The 12,918-nt window shown below is 41.8% G+C and overlaps 1 protein-coding gene across 2 annotated transcripts in view; it reads left to right on the top strand.

The window, feature by feature from the left end:
- CDK19 (cyclin dependent kinase 19) overlaps nt 1-12,918 on the top strand; it is a 232,839-nt gene that overhangs the window by 92,490 nt on the left and 127,431 nt on the right. For both annotated transcript variants that reach the window (XM_030556124.1, XM_030556123.1), the window contains exon 3: nt 11,460-11,570. In XM_030556124.1, the coding sequence (XP_030411984.1) occupies nt 11,460-11,570 (111 nt within the window). The remainder of the gene's footprint in view (nt 1-11,459; nt 11,571-12,918) is intronic.

Raw genomic sequence — 12,918 nt, 5'->3', positions numbered from 1 at the left:
CGCCACTCCAGGGGGCGACCTGCCGGCCCACTGGAGTTGCTAGGGTAAAAAGTTTCCGACGAACGTGCACGCGCGGCGCGCACACCTAACTGGAATGGATGTGAGCAACACATCTCGAAGAACAACAGTTACAAAGGTGAGTAACTGTCTTTTTTCTTCCATCTGATGTGTTGAACTAATCAGGACAATGTCAGTAGCAAAAATGAGGTCATCCAATTGTGCTTTATCATTTGTCCATAAAATTCCTCGGTTGCCTTCTGCAGTTACTTTCCTCATGACATAGTCAATTACCAGTACAAACCATAGTGAGGACATAATGGACATAGTACAACCTTGCCTTTCTCCAGTTGTCACTGAAAACCACTGGCTGATGTCACCATCTCTGATCCAAATGAAATACTAGGAATACGTGATGAAGAGCTACTGCTAGAACTTGATATTGATTTGGGAGATATTACAATGGAATAAGTTAAAGCCATCAGTAAATTCTTAAAAATGAGATTGCAGCTGGAGAGGGCAATATTACTGGAGAGATGCTTAAAGCAAGTGTTGGAACAATGCTTCAGGCTTTCCTTATGTTTTTGGATAGAATATGCTATGAAGAAAAGAACCCAACCTGGTAGAAGAGAGGCCTTTTAGTAATATTGCCAAAGAAGGGCGAGCTTGCCAACTGCAGTAACTGGAGAGGAATCACATTACACATGTTCTCACGCACTGAGAGTAATGTCATCCAGGAACATATCAAGAAACAAATAGACTTTCAACTTAGAGAGTAACAAACAGATTTTAGACCCCTAAGATAATGTGAAGACCAGGTGTAGTTCTCAGACATATACAACCAAGTGTGGAGTGGCAAGCAGCACTTGTGATTAATATTATAGCTTTCAGGAAGGCATTTGACATAATTTATAGAGATAGTCTTTGGAAAATTATGGAATACCAGCAAATATAATTAGAATAATCAGGAATCTAAACAGGGTATAATTAGAATATCTGAAATATAGTCGAGGTATGTACACCATGATGTAAATCTTGTTCTAGACTTTAATGTACATCAAAATCATTGTGAAAATATATATATATATATATTTTGTGAACTGTTTCCCTAGTAGAGTAGAGTATCCTAAACTCAGGTTCTGGGCACATTAAATAGCATGACCTCCTGGAAGAAGTTTTAACAATCTTTCCTGTACTGGTTTCCCATTAAATTTAGAATGGAAACTTACTCGGAACAGTCTTCAATACTACATAGTGAAGCATTGGAAACATTATATAAAATTAAAGCTGGGGATACCTACTTGTATTTAACTACTGTGGCAAGTACCAACTTAAAGTTTAGTATAACTTCAGCAGATCTACAGCAATATCTCTTGGCTATAACTATGAAGTAATCTTTTGTTTTTAATTGCTGTGAGTGAGAAGCAATGAGTCAGAGAGTACCTCTCATGAATGACAGGTAGTTGATCTGTCCCTTCAAAATAGCTTATTATGAACTCTGACGGGGAAGTGTCCACTTTCTGCTTATGACTGCCATTAAATCTCATCTGAAATCATGATGATGGTGACAGCGACCCTAACTAAAAAATCTTCTGTTCTGGGTAATTTATTTTGACAAGTGCCACTTCTTTATGCTGCAGTTTGGTATATTTAGAATTCCTTTTTCAGGACCAGATGTTGCGTAGTATGCAATTTGTTGTTCAGCAGCAAAACAACTTTTACTGTTTTGATTGTATGATTCACTATAATTGTTGTTTAAATATTTATGGGAAAAGATCTAATGTTTATACATGTTATGTGGGCTGCTGGTGTTGCAACAGCACTTTCAAATGTGGCTATAAATGATAGCTGACTTCATTCCATTTAGAAGTCTAAAAAACCATTACCTTAAAAGGAGCAGATAAGGATATTACTAAAATATAATCTGCTCTTTAACAAGCATCTTTGTTCATGTTAGAGCACAGATCAGATAATATTTTACAATAATTGAATTTCATGAACATAAAAATATACGAATACCTGATATACACTTGGTCTGTTATAGAACTGAGAGAGCTTGATGGGCCCTGCTCCAAGCAGCCTCAGCCAGTAACTTAATTAAAAAAAATTTGGAGAATTTTGGTGTCTGATTTGAATGACCAGAGAATGGATTTATCTCCAGGAATCAAAAATATAAATATTCCATATTGAATTTTGAACATACTGCAACTTTAGATCCTGATTCTGTACTTGGATTCATGTGCACAGACTCCTGTGCCCATGCTGAGCCCTAATGAAGAAAAATATTTCTGCTTAGACAGAATGATAATGTGTATTACAGTATGTGTAACTTTGCTAGTCTCTGGACAATAGCTTTTATCACCTTGATCTTAAAAGAATGTTGTATGACATAAACTAATATCTATCTGCTATATTTTTAAAAAACAGCAGTTACAGTATTCTGTATTCAAAGGCTACTGTAGCTGCTTGAGACAAAGCTGCTATTTTAATCAAATACATTTATCCAGCTAGCAAGTGTAAATACAGTAGAACTTCAGAGTTACAAACACTAGAGTTACATCAGTCAATCACATACCTCATTTGGAACCAAAGTACAGGGTCAGGCAAGCAAGCAGACACTGTGCAATCGTTACTGGATCAAGCTCTGTGAAGAGATCCAGATAGCCTCAGACACAGGGAACCTCAGTCATGTATAATGGCCTGAAGAAAGCTCTCAGTCCCACTGTCAACAAGGTTGCCCCCCTCAAATCGCTCAGTGGTGAAATTATTACAGGTAAAAGCAAACAGTTGTCTTCTTGTGTCGAACACTATTCAGAGCTATACGTGAAGAAAGAAACATCACCAGCGAATCACTGGACCAAATACCAACTCTATAGGTCATGACAGAGCTAGATGTAGAGCCCACTGCAGAAGAGCTAAGAAAAGCCATTGATTTCCTATCAAGTGGCAAGGCTCCTGAAAAGATGGCATCGTAGCGGAAATCCTCAAGACAGCCTATTAGCATATGCGCCGAGTTTCTAATCTGCCAGAGGTGCTCTGCCCAAGCCCCACCCCAATCCACTCCTTCCCCCAATGCCCTACCTCTGCCCTGCTTTTTCCCCACCATGCCTCTTCCCGCCCCACTTCTTCCTGCCCAGATCTACCCCCTCCCTTGAGTGCGCTGTGCCTTTGCTCCATCCCTACCCCTTCCAGCACCTTCTGATGCCGCGAAACAGCTGATCTGCGGCAGGCAGGAGGCGCAGGGAAGGAGGGGAAGATTCTGATAAGGGCGCCCCACCATTTTTTTCCCATGAGTACACCAGCCTCATATCTTCATCAGTTGCTACTTAAGTGCAGGAAAGAGGGTGAGGTACCACAAGAGATGTGTGATGCAAACATTGCTTTGTATAGCTACAGGGGTATCTTGCTACTAAGTATATCAGGAAAATCTTTCGCAAAATTCATCTTAGTGCACCCACAACAGCTGGCGAATCATGTCTACCCTGAATCGCAGTGCGGATTCAGGGCTGGAAGATCAACTGCAGACATGGTATTTTCTCTGCGTCAACTCCAAGAAAAACATAGAGAGCAAAACTGATCATTATACATCGCTTTTTTGGATCTAACCAAAGCAATCGACACAGTCAGCAGAGCAGGTCTATTTGCAATACTAGAAAAGAAGGATGCCACTAACCCTGTTAAGTCTTATATGTTCATTCCACAGTGACATAAGAACAACTGTCCAGTTTGACCAGTCCACTTCGGACAGCTTTGAGATGAAAAGTGGAGTGAAGCAAGGATGTGTTCTTGCCTCTACACTCTTTGGAATCTTCTCTTTAATACTCTTGAACTGTGCATTTAAGGACATGAACGATGGAGTGTATTTCCACACAAGATCAGCTGGGAAACTCTTCAACCTGTCGTGCTGGCTGCCGCTTCCTGCAGCTCCCACTGGCCGGGAACGGTGAACCACGGCCACTGGGAGCTGCAGAGGGGCATGCCTGTGGACGGTCAATGTCATCAAAATGTCTCGCAGCCCGCAATCAGATTACCTTGATGGGCCGCAGGTTGCCCACCACTGATCAAGACCAAAATGCTAGTCTACCAAAATGCTTGCATCCTCAGCACTGTCATGTATGGTGGGGAAACATGGACAACTTATGCTCATCAGGAGAAAAGGTTAAACAGTTTCCACCTACGTTGTGTATGACGCATACTCAACACCAAAAAGGCAAGATAAAGTCACCAACCTTCAAAGGGCAAATTTACGAAGTGTGACAGCCCTGCTCAAGCAAAGATGACTGTGCTGGCTGGGCCATCTGAGTAGGTTGGAAGATGGACGCACACCCAAGGACATGCTATATGGGGAGCTATCAGAGGGAACAAGAGCAACAGGATGACCCAAGATTCATTTAAAGAGACATGAAAGCAAGATATGAAGGAATTTGGAATTGATCTTGACCAATGTGATGTTATCTTCTCCATCAGAGTGTCAAAGTTCATGACAGAAGCCGGCTACTACAGCTTGAAGAGAAAAGAGCCCATAGGAAGCAAGCAGCTCCCAACCAAGATACATGCATATGTGATAACTGCCAAAGATCATGCAAATCTCATATTGGACTATTCAGTCACATGAGACATTGCAAACCATCTACATCAAAGGCTGCAATTCCCACCATCTCTCACAGATGATAGGATGCCAACAAACTGTGTTAAACATAAACTACTAAAAAAAGGAAAAGCAGTGTTTTTCTTCTGCATAGTAAAGTTTCAAAGCTGTAATAACTCAATGTTCAGTTGTGAACTTTTGAAAGAACAATCATAATGTTTAGTTCAGTTATCAACATTCAGATTTAAGAACAACCTCCACACCCGAGGCGTACATGACTCTGAGATTCTACTGTAAGGATCTTGCATTTAGTTTGTGTGTTTACAATTTAATTACTTGGAAATCTTCCTAGTTAATTTCACTTGGTAGCCTCTCAGCATTCTTTTGGAATGTTAATATATTTAATTTGGTTTTCAGAACATGATCATTTAAAAAAGTACTCATACAGTGTGTACTTTTGTAACATGCACAAACAAATTTAGGTAATTTGGTGGGATCGTCTTGGCTTCTGTGATTGTGACTACACAGATATACCCAGAGGCTTATACAGTAACTGAAAAACACAGCCACTTTTTTCAGGGAGAATTCTTGATATTCCATTTAAATGCAGTACTTCTTCAATTTTAGGATCAGATCTATCAGTTTTATGCAGTAAATTAAAAACATACTTTACACAAAACCAAACCAGTAATTTTCCTGAGTTTTATGAAATCCTTGTAAGTGGTTAGTCTAATCATAGTCTAGTTCTTCTCAGGTTTAGTCTTGAAGCTTTGGACATGGGGGCTTTTCATGCCTTCTTGTTTTAAATGCTATAATATAAATGAAAAAATATTTAAAATATTAATTAAAATATTTAGAATATCAATTGGTATGTATCTGTGTCTCTTGCCTAAAAAAAAAAAATCATTGCTTCTGTAGTGTGAAAGAATTTCTCTCCTCTAACTTCTTGGTACTCCATTGTTTTTGCACGTTTCACTTACTAGTCAAGTTGTGCTGGTATGTGCCCACTGATATAAGATTTCTTTAGTTTTAATGGCAGTAATATATTTGTTTTTAGAATTCCAGAATGCATACACATTTTAAATATTGTACTCTTTAGTTAATGTAAATCATATGGTGTTTATTCTTTCCTATTTCTCAGCTGTATCTTTGTATAATGGCAAATTGGCATCAGATCTACTGCATAGAATTTGTGTTTCAGTGACCCAGTTAGCACTGCTCTTTTTTCAGATGGATTCAGAACTGCTCAGCTATGTATCATGGGCTTTAGACTGCTAACAACTCAAGGAGGTTGTAAATCCTGCGGGGGCTTAGGCTAAATAAGAGTGCTGAAGGTGGTCCACAAGACAATGTCTCTGTTAAGATAAAGTCTTCACTACAAAAAAAGAGTTGAAAACCCTAGCAGTATATCAGAAAATCTTCCCCCACTCTGCCCTGAAAGTGTGTCTCAGTATTTATCTATTCAAACTCTGTGCTGAGACTAGTAATGACTGTGATCACTACGGACCTAGCCTGGAAATGAAGCGGTGGCTTATAGGAAAACATGCTGTAGCATTCTGTCAATCTTCTTAGCCATCTGGTTCCTCCTCTTCTGCTCTCTTTGAAATGCAATTACAAACTGGATTAGTATTTGGGATTATTTTTTTAACGATTAAATAGCATGAAAAATATTTTTTACTGACATTGATGCTTGTCTTGGTAAGGAATGAGCAAGCAGTAGTTGTCAGAAACTTTGGGGACAGGATCAATCATGAGGGCTTCTATTCCCAAGAGACTCAGTTTTCACTCCTTCCATAAGAGGAGAGAAACAGGAACTGGCCTGAACTCCAGGAGCAGCAGTGCCCGTGAAGGTCATGTTGATTTACCAATAAATAGAAATTACCAATCCCCTTCTCAAATTAGTTTACACAGTTCATTTGAGAATTGATACCTTACCCATACTGGTACTTCGAAAGCACTGGTTCCCAGTCTTTTTGAAGGCTGAATTTATTTACGAGAATTAAACCGTGGGTATACAACCATGTGCCCTCAGCCTATCATTCAGTTGTGGATCCTCGAACAGACAATTTAGTTATGGGTCCTCTTAAGCATAACTCTGACCCTGACTGTTACCCCTGCTGAGTAGGGGCTTCCCGCTCAGTCACAAAACAGGGATTTGGAACAAGTAGAATAGAAGGTACATAATGTCAGTGTACTGATGCCCTGCCTGTAGGCTTTTATAATTTAGGCGCGGATTGACATTTGACCGTAACTTGTAAATGCCTGATTTAGCAATATTAATACAGTGACTATCTTTCTTTTTTATTATGTATTATTAAATATTTATATTATGGTAGCACCCAAAGATCCCACTACAAACATGGATAAGACTCTACTGGCCCTTAAAGGCTTACAATCTGCAAACCTTTTTCTACTTGCTTACTCTTATTAACTTCCCCATTACTGCCACTCTTTACTCTCCCTTTTCTTCTAATTTAAAGGAAACCACAAACCATGTAACTAACAAAGCTGTTCCAATTCTTCACCAGATTCATTTGTTTGTACGCTGCAACCCTGTCCCCTACCCTGTTTTGTATAGTTTAGCTTGTAAACATTCTGTGACAGGGCTTGTATCTTATCTGTGTTTGTATAGCACCCAACACAATGGAGCTCAAATCTCAATTGCTGCCTTTGGGTGCTATCATTATAGGCTGCGCTGGTTGCACTGGTTATTATTCAGGTTGCCCAACACACATCATTTTAAGAACACTTACCATTACGAGAGATCCACTTCCTGGACACTACTGTACAAATAAGCGATGGTCACATAAACACCACCCTATACTGGAAACCTACTGACCACTATACTTATCTACATGCCTCCTTCACATGATCCATTGTCTACAGCCAAACCCTAAGATACAACCACATTGGCTCCAATCCCTCAGACAAACACCTACAGGATCTCTATCAGGCATTCTTAAAACTACAGTCTCCACCTGGGGAAGTGAAGAAACAGATTGACAGAGCCAGAAGGGTACGCAGAAGTCACCTACCAGAGGACAGGCCCAACAAAAAAAGTAACAAAACGCCACTAGCTATCACCTACAGCCCCCAACTAAAACCTCTCCAGCGCATCATCAGGGATCTACAACCTATCCTGAAGGACGATCCCTCACTCTCACAGACCTTGGGAGACAGGCCAGTCCTCGCTTACAGACAGCACCCCCCCTCCAACCTGAAGCAAATACTCACCAGCAACTACACACCACACAACAAAAACACCAACCCAGGAACCAACCCCTGCAACAAACCCCATTGCCAACTCTGTCCACTTACCTATTCAAGGGATACCATCATAGGACCTAACCACAGAAGCCACACCATCAAAGCCTTGTTCACTTGCACATCTACCAATGTGATATATGCCATCATGAGCCAGCAGTGCCCCTCTGCCATGTACATTGGCCAAACCAGACAGTCTACACAAAAGGATAAATGGACACAAATCAGACATCAAGAATAGTAATGGTCAAACATCAGTCGGAGAGCACTTCAGTCTCCCTGGACACTCAATAACAGACTTAAGTCACCATTCTTCAACAAAAGAACTTCAAAAACAGACAAACAAGAAACTGCAGAACTGGAATTAATTTGCAAACTTGACACCATCAAATTAGGTCTGAATAAAGACTGAGAGTGACTGGGTCATTACAAAAATAATTTTCCCTCTGTTGATATTCACCCCTTCTTGTCAACTGTTGGGAATGGGTCACATCCACCCTAATTGAACTGGCCTCGTTAGCACTGACCTCCCCCACTTGGTAAGGCAACTCCCATCTTTTCATGTGCTGTATATTTATACCTGCTTCCAGTATTTTCCACTCCATGGATCTGATGAAGTGGGTTATATCCCACGAAAGTTTATGTTCAAATAAATTTGTTAATCTCTAAGGTGCCACAAGGAATCCTCGTTGTTTTTCATTATAAGACCGTGTTTTCAGTTGCTTATAACTTTGCCATTCTTTAACAGTTTGGGTGAAATTTTTTATGCTGGGTCTCTGCCTCAGGTTGATTTTTTTTTGGGGGGGAGTAAGGAGAGGGGAGGGAATTTCCATCAAAAGAGTTCAGTCTTTCAAGAATGAGACTACGGAAAAATATGTTGTTTTGCCCATGTTAAAAATTCTAGTGATGTTGTCTTTGAAAACTTCAAGCATAGCCATGCTTTGGAGCACAGACTTGAAATTTGAGATGGATTGGCTTTATTCTCAGGATTGTGACTTTTGTCATCCCTGTGAAGATCTGCCTAACTTTGGCCAAATTATAAGTCTTGGAAAAATCCCAGTTTGCATGTGTTCAGTAGGGACTTGTTAGAGCTTTAAAGTAAAAAACTCAGGAGATTCCATTTGCACTGAACCTGCTTCATCCAGGGGCTACAGAGTTCTGAGCAGGACTTTCTATGCAATTGCTGCTGTGGACCAGGCTAAGCCTGGGAACAGAAACTGACAGCAGCGAGATCATCTCTCCTGTGCAGTCACTGATGCCCCACCTGGGCCCAGGCAGCATAGAGGAGGAAGCTGCTGGATTCAAATACAGAGGAGACAAGAGCCACATCCAAGGGTGGAGAGAAGCAGATTGGGACAAGGAGTCTTAGTGGGAGACGGAAATGGGGGGTGGGAGGGAGAGTGGAATTAGTTGGGCAAGGAGACAGACTGGGAACCAGTGGGGTGGGGGAATGGGGGTGAGGGAAGGAGACATGGGATCTGATGAAGAGCCAGGATATGAGGATGGGGAGGAACTGAGATTGGACAAGGATCTGAGGGGAGAACTAAGACTGACTGGACAAGGAGCCAGGTGGTGGTAGTGGTGGTGAGGGGACCGATTGGGTAAGAATCCTATTCCAGGAGACTGGAACTCTGGGCTTGTGAGGGGGAAAGGAGGAAGGCAACTGGATTTGGGATGCGAAGGACACAGACGGATGGGACAAGGAGTATGGAGTAGGGGAATGGAAGTGGCTGGGAAGGGAGACGAGGGGCAGAGTTGGGTGTGAGTGGGGGGACCTGGGATTCTCTGAGCAAGGAACACAGACCAGGAGTGCGAACTAGGAGGAAGACTGGAACAGTGAGTCTAGAGGGGGAAACTAGGGCTGTCTGAGCCCTGGGACTGGGATGGGAAGCCTGAGGAATGGAGCCTGGGACTGGTTAAGTGAGGAGACGGGGGCAAGGACCCAGTAGTGAGAAAGCGTCAGGATGGGGACGTGGACAGTTTGGAGTGTATGTGGGAGAAGGAGTCAAGTTTGTGGGGAATGAGTAGAAGACTCTGTGCCCCCTAGAGCATACTCCTGTCCAGAGACTGGAATGGAACCTGAGATGCCTGAGTTTCACCATTCACCTGCTGTCAGCAAATATCTGTGAAATGCAGTGGCAAAGTATGTGTTTCATGTCCCTCTAGTGCTGGTCCACATAGAATTAAGATTGTCTGTGTATCTGATGATTCTTAATTTTTGAGTGTTTGACTTTGCAACCTTAATGTCCTTTTAACATAGGGTTTTTGTGTTTGTGTAGTAATAAAAATGTTTACTAATAACAGCCATGTGCCAGTGGTGAAAAACTGCTGCCTTAAACACACAGCATGATATACATCCTTCAGGCTCAATTGTACCATTTAAGCACATTCACACCACCCCAGAGGGAACTAGGGTGACCAGATGACAACACTAAATTATTGGGACACATTAGGGTGCCATCAGACCCGCCCACAGTCCATCCCTACTCATCCAAGGCTGTGCCCCCAGTCTGCCTCACGTCCCGCCCCCTTTACCCAACCGTGCCCTTCTTCATCCCCCAGCCCCTTGCTGGCTTGCTGCATCCCTCCTCAGTTCACCACCCACCGCTCACCTCCTCACCCCACCTGTCTGCCACTGGCTCGCCTCTTTGCCCTCCCCGCCCACCACTCACCCCTCCAGCGCTGACTTCCCCTCTGTCAGGTGGATGCTTGCCCACCCCCTGCCTCTTCCCACCCAAACATCCGCCCCCATTCCACTCCTTCCCCCAAGTCCCCACCCCTGCACTGCCTCTTCTCCACCTCCTCCCCTGAGCACGCCACATCCCCGCTCCTCCTCCTCCCTCCTGGAAAGCACTAAGTGCCGCCAAACAGCTGTTGGGGGGAGCGGTGACATGGCGTGCTGGGGGGAGGGAGGGAGGGAGGAGGAGGGAGCTTCACTGCAATTTTTCCCTATGGGTGCTCCAACCCTGGAGAACCCACAGAGTCGGCAACTCCTTTGTGCTTGCCTCCTTACCTGAATATTGGGACAAATGGCATCCCAATCGTACATTGTTTGGGATGCTGGACAGGGTTAAGTATTGGGACAGTCCCGATTTTATTGGGACATCTGCTCACCCTTGGGGGAACACCAGGAGGCAGTGTGCCAGTATGCCTTCTTGAGATGCTTGACATATGCAGGTTGTTCACTGCTGTACACCTTTATGAGGCTAGCCAGGGTGTGTGTGTTTCTCCCCATAGAAACAGAAATATAGTCACCCCTAAATTACAATTCTGTTTGACCCGTCAGCAAGCCATTGGTGGTGGGACGGCTCTTTATGCTCTTCTTACTGCACCTCACTCTGCATCTGTGTCCTAGCTGGGCACAATCTAGCCCTGTCTGAAGTTAATAGTAATAATGTTCTGAATTGCTTTGGGTATATTGTCTATGGGACCAAACTTCTTTTGTTTCAAGTACCTTGCATGTCTATGACCTACCCTAGTTATCCATGTCTCCAATTCTGGTAACACAGTTGCCTTTGTCATTATATACTTTGCATCGCAGACTGGAATCATGTAAATGGTGTTTTTTGTAGCTGTAGAAATACTGACTTTTTTGTGTCTTTACTTACAGCTTTTACGAGAATTGAAGCACCCCAATGTGATTGCATTACAGAAGGTTTTCCTTTCTCACAGTGATAGAAAGGTTTGGCTGCTGTTTGATTATGCCGAACATGATTTGTGGGTAAGTGCAATTTTCCTGTATTTTTGAAATATTTATGCAGCATTCATATGTGACACTGAGATGCGTCTGTGTGTAATGTAGTTAAGGTTGCAGTTTAGGATCTGTTATAAGCCCAATTTTGGCCTTTCCTCTAATATCCATGAAAAATGCCATATCTGCTTCAAAAATGGAGATTAGATTTGAAGGCAAAATTGAATATGCCTACCATATTTGAAGGGAATAGGTTATGGGGTTCCCGAATTGTCACTCTAAAATAGAAGCTTTGCATGCTTTCTTTTGGCTACTTTTGTTACAAAAATTAAGTGAGAGACAGAGATTAGTTTACTGGCCTCCCTCATCAATATCTAGTGCGGAAAACAAAATCCAGTTATTTTATACGCTAATTTCAAAGTTTATTAACGTCTGAATTTGTTATGTTGCTATGAGTGAGGCCTGTTCTGTTGAGTTTAGAGTAGGATATGAAATGATTTCTGGAGACTTTTTAAAATGAAAACTTGTATCTCTAGCTCATTTCCTCGTAGTAATAGCAGTCAATGGCAGAAAGGGAATTTTTCCACCAAAAGTCTCATGATATTTGGTTTGGTCTGATATAAACTGAAGTTTGCTACAACAGTGTGTTTTGGGTTTGTGTACAGATTCTCAAGCTCCGTTTCCTCATCCAAAATATATGGGTTGCTTAGATCTGGGGCCTTAGTTCAGGCCCAGAAGAGAACAAAACACCCTAAGAATAATTTGTAATAAGTTCCTTTGAAATCGTCCTTGCTACTTCTGTCCTTGCCAGTGTCAGTCTCAATGTTATTACAAAGGCATCACTAATATGGAAGTTAGCATTACTAATGATATGTTTAATGTCAGTGGCAGACTGTTGAATTGCTTGTAATTTCAAGAATGTTAGATAATGAGAGCTATTTATACAAGACACTATCAGAAGTTTACTACTGAGGAAAGTAAACACGGACTATGCACAAAGTAAAAGAAAACTTAAATCAGAGTGAATCATATCATGAGATTTAATCGTCCTACATATAATCTAGTTGAATCAGCTTGCTCTGATATGGTGATAGTCTTGCACTGAGTCACTTTAGAAGGTTTTTCATCAAAGTCAAGTGACGCAAAAAATGTGTGTACTCTACACAGCTGATAACTAAGTATTATATTCCCATTCTACATATTATAATTTTATCTTCATAGAATTTAAATAATTCTGTCCATCACTTGAATTTACTTGCTTTTTAGAGTAACCACAAGAACCATTTTACTGCTTCACGGAGTGGCATGTTCAAGAACGCTTTTCACCAGTCATTGCTATTCTCATTTTTGTGTGCATGTGGTATTCATATTGTGTTAA

This window comes from Gopherus evgoodei, chromosome 3 (genome assembly GCF_007399415.2).
Source record: "Gopherus evgoodei ecotype Sinaloan lineage chromosome 3, rGopEvg1_v1.p, whole genome shotgun sequence".
Lineage (NCBI taxonomy): Eukaryota > Metazoa > Chordata > Testudines > Testudinidae > Gopherus > Gopherus evgoodei.
This window is presented reverse-complemented; position numbering and strand designations above follow the sequence as displayed.